At 39.0% G+C, this 13442-nt stretch overlaps 1 protein-coding gene across 1 annotated transcript in view; it reads right to left on the bottom strand.

The window, feature by feature from the left end:
• Window positions 1–513: 513 nt before the first annotated feature.
• The window catches only part of KCNQ5 (potassium voltage-gated channel subfamily Q member 5), a 728190-nt gene continuing 715261 nt past the window's right edge, over window positions 514–13442 (bottom strand). Inside the window, exons 13-15 of the mRNA XM_007945199.2 lie at window positions 5754–5885; window positions 2375–2501; window positions 514–1476 (exon numbers count right to left, since the gene is read on the bottom strand). Coding sequence (XP_007943390.1) covers window positions 514–1476; window positions 2375–2501; window positions 5754–5885 — 1222 coding nt within the window. The remainder of the gene's footprint in view (window positions 1477–2374; window positions 2502–5753; window positions 5886–13442) is intronic.

Genomic DNA, 13442 nt, shown 5'->3' with positions numbered 1-13442 from the left:
GTTGGCAAATATATCTTGAAATAAGCAGCCATTTCTATTATTCTCAAATTCTGCTTTACTTGATACCTTGCTAGCAGCTGCTGATAACCATTGTGTTTAAATATACATTATGGCCTAATTTTGGAAATGCATTTTGTATTTAACCACAAAGCAGAAATGCCTGAAATTTGAAGGTGCTTACACCCATCGATTTCAAAACACAGTGTCAAATCTTCTAAATGACCTAATCTTGGCATTTTCGTACACTCTCTAGCATTAGCAGTGTTTGGTTTCTCAGAATTTTTAACTCAAGGTACATTACTAAATGAGTGGGTTAATGTTGATGTACCTTGGAATTTCAGCCATCCCTAAACATGCATTTTCATGCAATTAAAAGAAAATGGGCTTATAAACCGCCTTTCATGTTCTTCCTGATTCTTGCAATTTCAACTTTTTAGAAGGGCTTTCAAAATAGGTCATGCAGTGATATGTATGGCTAAAGGAATTGCTATGCCTAGAAAGAAAACAAAGAACTTATTTCAGTTTGACATGGGGCAAGCTGAGGGCATCTGTACTTTCTCCTGCCTTACAAATGCTTTGAGATGATCGTGATCTTCCAGTCCTCAGAGAGTCTGATGCAAAAGCAGCTTCCCTGGCAGGCTGCAGTGCGGTATCAAAAGCGTCTGTCTCAGTCTCTTCGGGACCCACCTCTTCATCAGTTATAAATAATTTGGATTCCCTCCATTTGGGGTAGAAATCTTGGCTACCTCTGGAGCCACTTGATTCACTCCCTGAAAGCTGTATATTCAGTTCCTCTGTTGACCTGATCAGGTTTTGTACAGACAAAGATTTGCCCAAATCCTTTGGCACCATGGGACGGACAGACAGCAGAGTTTCTCCTCCCATGTCAAAGCTTTTCCTCAGAGAACGGTCCTTGGTTAGATTTGACTGTGTAACCTGAACGTTTTCCTTGGAGGCAACAAGGCAGGTGGTGACGTCAGAAATGCTTTCTTGTAAGCCAGTGGGGTTGGAGTGTAGGGGCTCTGGCCTGGGCAGATGCTTGATGGCTGGGAGAGGAGGCGGGATCTGTAAAGTTGTTGGGGCTGCTGGCTTGGGTGCTGCGTTTATTTGGTTTGCAATGTTGTTGGTGGCCGCCATTGCAGAGCCATCACTTTGACTCATTGGCACCTGTGTTGCTTGACTGTGCATAGTAGGGCTAAGCGCATAGAAAGTCTGAGTGCTGAACTCATTTGGCGTCAGAATGAACTGCAGGCCCCGCGAGATGTTGGCACTAGCCGATCTAGTTAAGCAGCCACTGTTTTGTGCGGAACTGGATAGGTCTTTACTATCCACAGGGCTTTGATAGTCAGATGTCTGTTCACATTCAAAAGGTGGGATCTGGAATGAAGCCAAAGTGAGGGCTGAGGCAGAGCCTTTCCGGAGGACTTGTTGATATATGTCTAGCAGGCAGTCCAGTTTGGACTCAATGGACTGTACCTAAAAGTGGGGAAAATGATTACACATGAGTTTAACCTGTTATTAAGAATAGATTTCACTTCTAGGATTAAAAAATAAGATCAAGGTGTGTTAACACAGTTAAATAAATATTGAGTTGAAAGTCCTGATCTGTAGTGAATGTACAGTCTAACAGTGGGGCAGAAGGAGAATTTACAAGGAGAGGGATTCTCTGGCTTCTACATAATCACCATGGCATCCCCTCTTCCCAACTCTTTAAAATGGACAATTGATGTTACCAAAAATCATATAATCACTATACACATGCAACTTCAAGACACCCCGCGCCAATCAGATTGTCTCTCCTAACCCTGTTCTATGAAGACATTCTAGACTTCCACTGCACTCTAGTAAGGAACTTATCTTACGATGAAATTAAGACCATAAATACCAGTGAAAGTGACTCTAAATGTGAAAATAATGATACAAAATGTTTGAAAATCAGTATGTGAAATATTTCTGATTAAACAGGGGGAGCAATTTGATTTGTGGAAAATAGTCTTTGTATGTAAAGATACAGCCTCCAGGTCAACAGACATTAAATGTGCCATTATAATTATAATGAGGTTTTGTTTTGTTTTCAAAAAGAGTGACCAGAAGATATAACAAATATAACCAAAACACATGAAAAATATGTCTTGGTTATTTTACTAATGAAAATCTACAGTTGCTTCTAGTTCATGTATTCATTGGCGAGATGAAATTATCTGTTCCTTAAAAAGAAATCCAAAGGTGTTTTACAGAACACTGTCTGCACACAAAGATTTAATTTCATGAATTCTTCCTTGATTTTATTCTTTTTAAAATATATCAATCACTAAAATATACTGAATTGCCTATAATCTATTTTGATTTTAAAAATTCTGGCTAAAAGTTGTACCTGTTTTTCAACCTTGACTACCCGGCCAAGCATACTGAGGTCGTCCGTGGTCTCATGTTCCGCCGTTATTTTCTCTCGGCTCTTCTTGTCTGATGTAATTTGCCCTTTCCCAAGAATTTGATCGACACTGTCAGAGAAAAAGAAAGCCTGACTGTGAGTGCTGAAGGTGGAGAATGCCTTAGCCTAGAATGAAATGTCTTGAAAAGAATTAAATAAAATTATCTTTAATTTGTATAAGGTGAAATAAAGATGAACTTGTTCTGGTTGATATGGTTATTTTTTTAGCATAAGAATTAAACAGCAGATTAAGGTTCTTATCTGGTGCATAATAAAATTGCATATGGGTGATCTGGAGGCAAAACTGTCTTCAACTACAAAATAATTTGTTCCTACAAATAATTTGTTCCTACCTCTGACCAGACAGTTCCTGAATTTAAGTACTTTGAAATATGAGGAAATCATAATTGTGATTATTTTGTACTTTTAGTAGAATGGTTTATTCAGGGAGCACTTATTGCACATCTGACATGTGAGAGATACACAGATAGGAAAGTTATGGTCTCTGTCTTGTGGAAATCACAGCCTAGGTGAAGAATGTACATTTCATAAGCCAGAAGCTCAAGATTTGTTTTCTAAATTCTGCAGAAGCTCAACTTTACAAATACCTTAGGAGCCAAAGATAGTTCTATTAAAGGACTTAGAAGACCAAGGTCACCTAGACAGAGGTTGTAATATGACCACAGGTTGAGTAAACACAATTTCAAAGTAGATTTAATCAGCCTAAATGGGAATTACTTTCTTTTTTTGTGTGTGTTTGTGTGTGTGTTTTAGAACTGAATTATCAGGCCTGTTGACCCAACTTTCCAGTTTACTTTGTCTGCACAGAAATGTAGGCAGTGCCTACCTTCTGTTGTGACATCTAATCTATTAGTCTGCAAACTCTGTAAAGACTGAATGTCCACAGTGCCTGACACACATGATGGGCTCAAGTTATCTGCTTAATAAATGAATGAATGATTTCTATAACTGATCTACAAGTATTTTATTTGATTTTTGCAGCATTCCCTCCCCACCCTTCCCACCCCTGGTAACCAACAAAGAATGTTTCCTTCCATATATAAACCTTTCCTTGACTTTTTACAATAATGAACTAATACAATATTTGTCCTTTTGTGATTGACTTATTTCACTCAACATAATGTCCTCCATGTTCATCCACATTATGCAGTGTTTTGTAGATTCTACATTATTCTTTAGTGTTGCATAGTATCCATTGTGTGTATGTACCATAGTTTGCTTATCCATTCGTTTGTTGATGGGCAACAAGTCTTTTTTTTTTTTTAAAAGGGAACAGATTTCACCCTGGGCTAAGTGTGCTATGTTGTTGTTGTTGTTATGTGCCGTCCAGTCGGCCCCGACTCATAGCAACCCATCCTTGGGTTGTCAAGGCAGTATCACTACGGAAGTAGATTGCCCAACCTTCCTTCCGAGGAGTGGCTGGTGGGTTTGAACCGCCAGCCTTCTGGTTAGCAGTTAAGTGCCTTAGGCACTATGCTACCAGAGCTCCTAAGTGTGCTATAGGGATACAAAATTATTGAAGTCATAGTCCTTACATTTTAAGAATTATTAAATCACAAATGCAGGTAACTACGTGCCTGATAGTGAAGCAAGACTCTTAAAAATCTAAAGTGACTAACTATATTGGCTTTAGGACAACACAGTCAACTACATGGGAATTAGCATATTGAACCCATTTCTTTTAATTGCTTGGTAAGATGCTCATGGAAAGGATGGTATGTATTTAGCATCATAAAGTAACCTAAACTAACCAGTTGCTGTTGAGTTGATAATGACTCATGGCAACTTCAGGGTCTCAGAGTAGAACTGTGCTCCACAGGGTTTTCAGTGGCTGATTTTACAGAAGTAGATCTTTAGGTGTTTCTTCTGAGGAGGCACTTACAGGTAGACTTGAACTTCTAACCTTTCAAATAGCAGCCAAGTGTGCTAACCATTTGTGCCACTTAGGGACTCCCTTCTGGAAGTTCTGGTGGCGTAGTGCCTAAGGTACTTGACTACAAACCAGAAGGCAGTTGGTTCAAACCCACCAGCCACTCCTCTGAAAGAAGGTTGGGCAATCTACTTCTGCAGTGATACCGCTTCAGAAACCCAAGGAGGGGTCGCTATGAGTTGGATCTGACTCAACAGCAGTGTTTTTTTTTTTTTTGGTAGGGACTCCCATCTAGCATCATACAGGGCAAGAAAGAAAGGAAGGGCTCAGTCTTAGTCAAGAACAAGGAGAACATGCTTGGAAATTGAAGAGCCAAGCATCCGTTCTTGGTCTCCACCGTCTGACTCAGCATATCAAAATTGAGTGTTTTATCCTCTGTAAAACAAAGCACCCAAACCACTTGCCATTGAGTCAATTTTGATTAATGGTGACCCCATATGCTTCAGAGTGGAACTGTGCTTCACAGGGTTTTCATGCTGTGACCTTTCAGAAGCAGATTACCAGGCCTTTCTGGGTAGATTCAGGTGCCAGGCACCTCTGGGTAGATTCAAAAGGCCAACCATTTAGTTAGTAGCTGGATGCTTAACCATTTGCGCCACCTGCAAACTAGTTAAGCTATATTCTTGATGCCGTGTGTTGCTGAGTTGATTCCAACTCATAGCGATCCTATACGACAGAGTAGAACTGTTCCATAGAGTTTCTTATGCTGTAATCTTTATGAAAGCAGATAGCCAGGTCTTTTCTCCTGTGGAGCAGCTGGTGGGTTTGAACTGTCAACCTTGCAGTTAACAGAAAAGCACTTAACTACTGTACCACTAGGGTTCCTTCTTATGCTGTGTAGTAGACTAAATATGGTAGGAGGCAGACAAGGGCGATGTCTGTCTTTGTTGGCTGGATTGTTGGGTAAAGTCTAGTGAAGGAGAAAGATGAGTTTGTTTTTGAAGGATGGTTAGGATTTAAAGAATAACAAAAACTACAGGAGTAGTAGCAATAATGCAAATGACATCAGCAACAACCATTAATTTTTATAGAGCACTCAGTGCTAGACCTATTACATATCCCAAGTTATGTGTATTAACTCACTTAATCCTCATGACAATCCTGTGAAGCAAGCACTAATATTATCCCCATTTTCACAGAAGAGGAAACTGAGGCCCTGTGTATAGTTGGAGGCTTTTAATACTTGATTTGTACTCTTAAATAAAATCTTTGCTAAAAGCAAAAATCTAGTGTCCACTAAAAATGAATTACACATAGAATGGAATTAGAAGAGGAATACGGAATTCAGAAATTTTCTCTACTAAAGAGAAATTTCTCCCAGACAATTTCTATGCCTATTCCATTATAAAGAATAATGTTTTCACTGCTTACCGTGTTTGAAGGCTTTTAATTCTACACAACATGTCCAGATGGCCAGCAGAATATTGTTCAATGACATCTTTTACATCATATGGGCGTAATGTTTCCTTAAACTTCCGTTTTGCGACATGAAATTTCATAATTCTGTGAGAGCAACATATTAGCATATTAATCTTCCTAATTTTACTAAAGAAATTGCTTTCTAAAGTATAGGAAACTCTGGAGGAAAAAGTCATGTACCAAATTGTTCTATGTTCCTATAGAAATGCCACATAAAAACCTGAGATTATGGTAGATAATTTAAGAATATCCCATGTAAGACCCACCTTGAGTGTTGTACTTTTTAAATATCCATTGAAACTCTGAATTAAAATCAAAGTCAGTATGCAATTCTACCTTTTATATGTGATACTGAGAAGTCCAGGATAGAATCCCTAGTGATAACCAAAAAATAAAACTAAACAAAAAACTAGACCTGTTGTCATCGAGTCAATTCTGACTTATCCCTTAAAAAAATATAAAGATTATTAAAGTGACTTTTAATGTAACTGTATGCATTTTCCACCACTTGTCTGTCAGTTTGTTGTACTGTGGTGGCTTGTGTGTTGCTGTGAGGCTGGAGGCTATGCCACCAGTATTTCAAATACCAGCAGGGTCACCCATGGTGGACAGGTTTCAGCACAGCTTCCAGAGTAAGACAGACTTGGAAGAAAGAAGGGGCATCCACTTCTCAAATATTGCCCAGTGAAAACTTTATAAATAACCCTGAAACATTGTCTGATATAGTGCTGGAAGATGAGCTCCTCAGGTCAGAAGACACTCAAAATATACTGGGGAAGAGCTGTCTCCTCAAAGTAGAGTTGACCTTGATGATGTGGATGGAGTAAAGCTTTTGGGACCTCCATGTGCTGATGCAGCACAACTCAAAATGGAAAGAAACAACTGCAAACATCCATTAATAACTGGAACATGGAATGTATTAAGTATGAATTTGATGTTGTCAAAAATGAAATGGAATGCATAAAGATCAATATCCTAGGAATTAGTGAGCTGAAATGGACTGGTTTTGGCCATTCTGAATCAGATAACCATATGATCTACAATGCTGGGAACGACAAATTGAAGAGGAATGGCATGGCATTCATTGTCACAAACAATGTTTCAAGATCTATCCTGAAGTACAATGCTGTCAGTGATAGGATAATATCCATATGCCTACAAGGAAGACCGATTAACACTACTATTATTCAAATTTACACACCAACCACCTGAGCTAAAGATGAGGAAATTAAAGATTTTTAGCAACTTCTGCAGTCTGAAATTGACCAAACATGCAATCAAGATGTGCTGATTATTACTGGCAATTGGAATGCAAAAGTTGGAAACAAAGAAGAATCATCAGTGGCTGGAAAATATGGCCTTGGTGAAGGAAATGACACCGGAGATTGCATGACGGAATTCTGCAAGACTAATGACTCATTCATTGCAAATACCTTTGTTTCAACAACATAAATGGCGGCTATACATGTGGACCTCATGAGATGGAATATACAGGAATCAGATCGATTGCATCTGTAGAAAGAGGAGATGGAGAAGCTCAATATCTTCAGCCAAAACAAGGCCAGGAGCTGATTGTGGAACAGACCATCAACTGTTCATATACAAGTTCAATTTGAAGCTGAAAACAATTGAAAAAGGTCCACAAGAGCCAAAATATGACCTTGATTATATCCCACCTGAATTTAGAGACCATCTGAAGAACAGATTTGATGAATTGAACACCAATGATGGAAAACCAGATGAATTGTGGGATGGCATCAAGAACATCGTCCATGAAGAAAGCAAAAAAAAAAAAAGGTCATTAAAAAGACAGGAAAGGAAGAAAAGACCAAAATGGATGTCAGAAGTGACTCTGAAACTTTTTCTTGAAGAGTAGATAAAGCAAATGGAAGAAATGACAAGACAAAAGAACTGAACAGAAGATTTCAAAGAGCAGCTCGAGAAAACAAAGTCAATTACTATAATGAAATCTGCAAAGACCTGGAGTTAGAAAACCAAGAGGGAAGAACATGCTTGGCATTTCTCAAGCTGAAAGAACTGAGAAAAAATTCAAGCCTCGAGTTGCAATATTGAAAGATTCTATGAGCAAAATATTGAATGATGCAGGAAACATCAAAAGAAGATGGAAGGAATACACAGAGTCACTGTACCAAAAGGAATTGGTTATTGTTCATCTATTTTGGAAGTGGCATATGATCAAGAACCAATGGTATTGAAGGAAGAAGTCAAAACTGCACTGAAGGAATTGGCAAAAAACAAGGCTCCAGGAATTGAAGGAATACCCGTTGAGATGTTTTAACAAATGTATGCTGTGCTAGAGGCACTTACTCCTTTATGCCAAGAAATTTGGAAGACAGCTACCTTGCCAACTGACTGGAAGAGATTCATATTTGTACTCATTCCAAAAAAAGGTGATCCAACAGAATGTGGAAATTATCAAACAAAATCATTGTATCACACACAAGTAAAATTTTTCTGAAGATAATTGAAAAATGGTTGCAACAGTATATTGACAGGGAACTTCCAGAAATGCAAGTTAGATTCAGAAGACGATGTGGAACGAGGTATAATTGCTGATGTCAGATGGATCTTGGCTAAAAGCAAGGAATACCAGAAATATGTTTACTCATGTTTTAATGACTATGCAAAAGCATTCAACTTTGTGGATCATAACAAATTATGAATAACACTGCAAAGAATGGGAATTCCCGAACACTTGATTGTGCCCATCAGGAACCTGTACATAGACCAGGAGGCTGGGGTTTGAACAGAACAAGGAGATAACTGCATGGTTTAAAATCAGGAAGAGAGTGCATCAGGGTTGTATCCTTTCACCCTACTTGTTTAATCTGTATGCTGGGCAAATAATCCGAGAAGCTGGACTATAGGAAGAAGAATATGGCATGAGGATTGGAGGAAGGCTCATTAACAACCTGTGATATGCAGATAACATGAACTTGCTTGCTGAAAGTGAAGATGACTTGAAGTTCTTACTGATGAAGATTAAAGAATACAGTCTGCGGTGTGGATTACACTGCAACACAAAGAAAATGAAAATTGTCACAATTGGACCAATAAGCAGCATCACAATAAATAGAGAAAAGATTGAAATTGTCAAATATTTCATATTACTTGTTTCCACAATCAACACCAATGGAAGCAGCAGTCAAGAAATCAGATGACATATTGCACTGGGCCAATCCGCTGCAAAAGACATCTTTAAAATGCTGAAGAACAAAGATGTGTCTTTGAAGACTAAGGTACACCTAATGCCAGCCATGGTGTTTTCAATTGCCTCATATGCATGTGAAAGCTGGACAATGAATAAAGAAGACTGAAGATGAGTTGATGCTTTTGAGTTGTGGTGTTGGCAAAGAGTACTGAAGGTACCAAGAATTGCCAGAAGAACTAACAAATCTGTCCTGGAAAAAGTGTAGCCAGAATGCTCCTTGGAAGTGAGAATGGCCAGACTTCGTCTCACCTACTTTGGTCATGTTGTCAGAAGGGACCAGTCCCTGGAGAAGAATATGCTTGGTAAAGTGAAGGGTCAATGAAAAAGGGGAAGACCCTCAATGAGATGTATTGACATAATGGTTGCACCCATGGGCTCAGGTAGAGCAAGGATTGTGAGGCTGGTGCAGCACCTAACAACAACAACAACATATGCGTTTTAGAGATACAGATGCTTGTGAAACTAAACTCTCTTATTTTCTGTAGTTGTTGTTGCTAGGTGCAGTTGAGTTAGTTACGACTCAGAGTGACCCTGTGTACAACAGAAGGAAACACTGCCTAGTTGTGCACTAATCTCACAATCCTTGCTATACTTGAGCCCATTGTTGCAGCCACTATGCCAATTCATCTCATTGAGGGCCTTTTCATTTTTCACTGACCCCCCACATTACCAAGCATGATATCCTTCTCTAGGGAATGGTCCCTTCTGACAACATGACCAAAGTAGGTGAGATGAAATCTGGCCATTCTTATTTTCAAGAAGCATTCTGGCTGCACTTCTTCCAGGATGAATTTGTTCCTTCTTCTGGCAGTCAATAGTACTTTGCCAACACCAGAACTCAAAAGCATCAACTCTTCTTTGGACTTCATTATTCATTGTCCAGCTTTCGCATGCATATGAGGCTACTGAAAATACCATGGGTTGGGTTAAGTACACCTTAGTCTTCAAAGAGACATCTTTGCTTTTCAGCACTTTAAAGAGGTCTTTTGCAGCAGATTTGCCCAATGTAATACATCATCTGATTTCTTGACTGCTGCTTCCATTGGTGTTGATTCTGGATCCAAGTAATATAGAATCTTTGACAACTTCAATCTTTTTTCCATTTATTGTGATGCTTCTTATTGGTACAGTTGTGAGGATTTTTGTTTTCCTTATGTTGAGGTGTAATCCATATTGCAGACTATATTCTTTAATCTTCATCAGTAAGAGCTTCAAGTCATCTTTACTTTCAGCAAGCAAGGTCATGTTGTCTGCAAATCACAGATTGTTAATGAGTCTTCCTCCAGTCCTGATGCCGTGTTCTTCTTCATATAGTCCAGCTTCTTGGATTATGTGCTCAGTATACAGATTGAGTAAGTATGGTAAAAGGATACAACACTTATGCATACCCTTCCTATGTAGAAACTGACAAATTTTCCCCCCCACAAATTATTTCTGCACAATACTGCTTGATTAGCTAACCAAGTTCTTTTAGTTTTAAAGTAACACACTCATCAACTAAGAATGGGTGCCTAAGCTTTTCAGAACCAATGCAATGCAATGCACTGCCATTGAGTCAGATCTGACTCATAGCGACCCCTCCTGGGTTTCTGAGGCGGTATCACTATGGAAGTAGATTGCCCAACCTTCCTTCTGGGGAGTGGCTGGTGGGTTTGAACTGCCAGCCTTCTGGTTAGCAGTCAAATGGTTTAGGCACTACACCACCAGAGCTCCCTTTCAGAACCAGAGATTTCTTATTGTAATGCCTCCCCCAAGATAGACCCCATGTTTTAAACAGTATTTCATCAATAAATTCCCTGATGGCATCAATAGTCAATCTGCTTAAGACAAGCAGTTACTGTAATAACTTGATATGATTCCTGATGAAAGCAAAGAAGCATAACATTTTAATTAGTTTGTGCACTCTTATTGTAGGTAAACTTTAATACTTGTTTCCTGGCTATTAAAGCTCATGGACTCCCATTACTACACTTAAGGATTCCAGCCTGGAAATCAGTTACCTAGGCTCAAGCTACCCAGATTTATTGTCCTTTGGTGGAAAGTGGGAAGATTAGAAACAAATGTAGGAAGAAGCAAACACTCTTTACATCTTAAGTGATAGCTAATTAAAAGGAATCAAAATTGTTTTATTAGTTAAAAAACCCCAACTCCATCTTTTAATTATAGTATTAACTTCAAATTAGTTGTACCCTAATGATTCCTAGGTAGCACAAGCTGTTTGCCATTGGCTGCTAATCTAAACTCGGTGGTTCAGACCCACTCAGTGGCTCTGCAGAAGAAAGGCCATGGCGCTAAGAAAACCGTGGAGCTCTCCTGTGTAACACATGGGGTTGTTAAGAATCAGAATGACTCCACGGCAACAGGCTTGCTTTTGGTAATTATTCCTGCAGCACTTTTAGCCATCATGTTCTTTCTCTTGCTGTCTCTGATTTTTTTCCTTCTACCAATATCTTCTTGATTCAGAAGTTTTTGTCATCTTTTTTGTTTGCAAAGACATTTGAGGAAATTTATGTAGCTGAAAGTAAAGGAAATCTGTTCCAATTTAACCTCTTAGTATTTTACTTTGGTTAAAACTTCGTTTACCAGCATTTAGGTTTGATTGAGGCTTGAGTCTCCTATGTTGAAAAACTGAGAATAATAGTGAAATACATATTCTGTGAAACTTCTGGTCTGAGTGATTATTTTTAAATCTCTGTCTTCCTATACCAGATTGTCAGCTATGTGAAGGCAAAGATAAGCTTCTTTTATATAACTCTCAAAAACCAAACTCATAGCCCTCCAGTTGATTCCAACTCATAGCGACCTCCTTTGGGTTTCCAAGGAAGCAGGATGCTTCATCTTTTTTCTATAGAGTGGCTGGTAGGTTTGAACCACCAACTTTGTGGTTAGCAGCCAAATACCTTAACCCCTACACCACCAGAGCTCCTTATATATAACCAAAACAAAAACCAAACTCACTGCCATTAAGTCATTTTCGACTCATAGTGACCTCCATTGGGTTTCTGAGGCAGTAAATCTTTACGGACATAGATTATCCAATCTTCCTTCTGAGGAGTGGCTGGTGGATTTGAACCACCAGCCTTCTGGTTAGCAGTCAAATACCTTAGGCAGTACGCCACCAGAACTCCTTTTATATATAACAGTAAGCTATATAAACATTAGTTATTGTTACTATCAAGGAGCTCTGGTGGTGTAGTGGTTAAGGCATTTGGCTGCTAACCAAAAGGTTGGTGGTTTGGACCCACCAACTGAAGATGAGGCAATCTGCTTCTGTAAAGATTTTCAGCCTTGGAAACCAAATGAGGGTCACTTCTCTTGTTCTCAGTTTCCCTAAATATAAAAAGAAGTTAAGAATGACTCATCGAGTCCTGTTGAAAGGATTAGAGATAAACTATTTAAAGGACTTCACATAACAAATGTAGCTCATTAAGTGGGAGGCTGATGTTAATGAACACACAAACAACAACAACAACAAAACCACCTGCAAGACAGTAGAACTGCCCAATAGGGTTTCCTAGGCTGCAAATCTTTATAGGAGCAAATGGTCAGGTCATTTCTCCTGCAAAGCAGCTAGTGGGTTTGAACAGCCAACCTTTCAGTTAGCAGACAAGTGCTTAACAGTGGCACCAGGGCTCTTTTAAAAACACCTTTGGATACATAAAGATGATTTTCCTGCCCCAGCAAGCACCATGAGCTATTCTGAAGATAGGCAAGGGAGGCAAGGGCTCTTAGCTCTTCTCCTAGTTTAATTCTTAATAATACCCATATTAAAGTACCTTTATTGTTCTTTTTCTCTTTTCTTTTTACCATCCTCTTATTCAACAAATAAGGAGCTCTGGTGGCGTATCTGTCCCAAAAAGGTAGCCAGAATGAGGCAAAGCCTAGATCCCACCCAGATCTGTCTGGGTCTCACCCCAGCACCATCTCCAGGTTTCCGGTGTGTCACTTCTGGCCACTTGAGAAGGTATCTGGTATCTTTGGCAGTTCTTTCTTGCCCATAGTGGCAGAAGCTACTTTGTATGCAGAGTAGCAAGCTTTGGCGTGAATTAATGTGCTTCCACAGTCAGGCATTTGGGGTCCCTGACATGTCTGCAAAGAGGTGGACCCATACACATTCAAGCAGAATTACATTTTCTTCATTATATTTACTACATTATATTTCTTCAAATAGGGACCTGCCCTTGTTCCTTGGTAAGGAGTTTCATGAGTTCTTCATTTGATAATTCGTTTAAAAGTTGCATTTTCTCTTTCTCTTCCATAAATGTTTTAACAGAAGGTACATTTTTTAAGGCATTCAGTAGACAATATTACATGTTAGCCTTCACTCAGTCATAATATTTTATACTGACTTTAAGTAATTTCACTTTTATTTACATAATTTACTATTTATGAGCTTGTTGTTGTTGTGT

This window comes from Orycteropus afer, unplaced genomic scaffold (assembly GCF_000298275.1).
Source record: "Orycteropus afer afer isolate SDZICR_OR568_19922 unplaced genomic scaffold, OryAfe1.0 scaffold00133, whole genome shotgun sequence".
Lineage (NCBI taxonomy): Eukaryota > Metazoa > Chordata > Mammalia > Tubulidentata > Orycteropodidae > Orycteropus > Orycteropus afer.
This window is presented reverse-complemented; position numbering and strand designations above follow the sequence as displayed.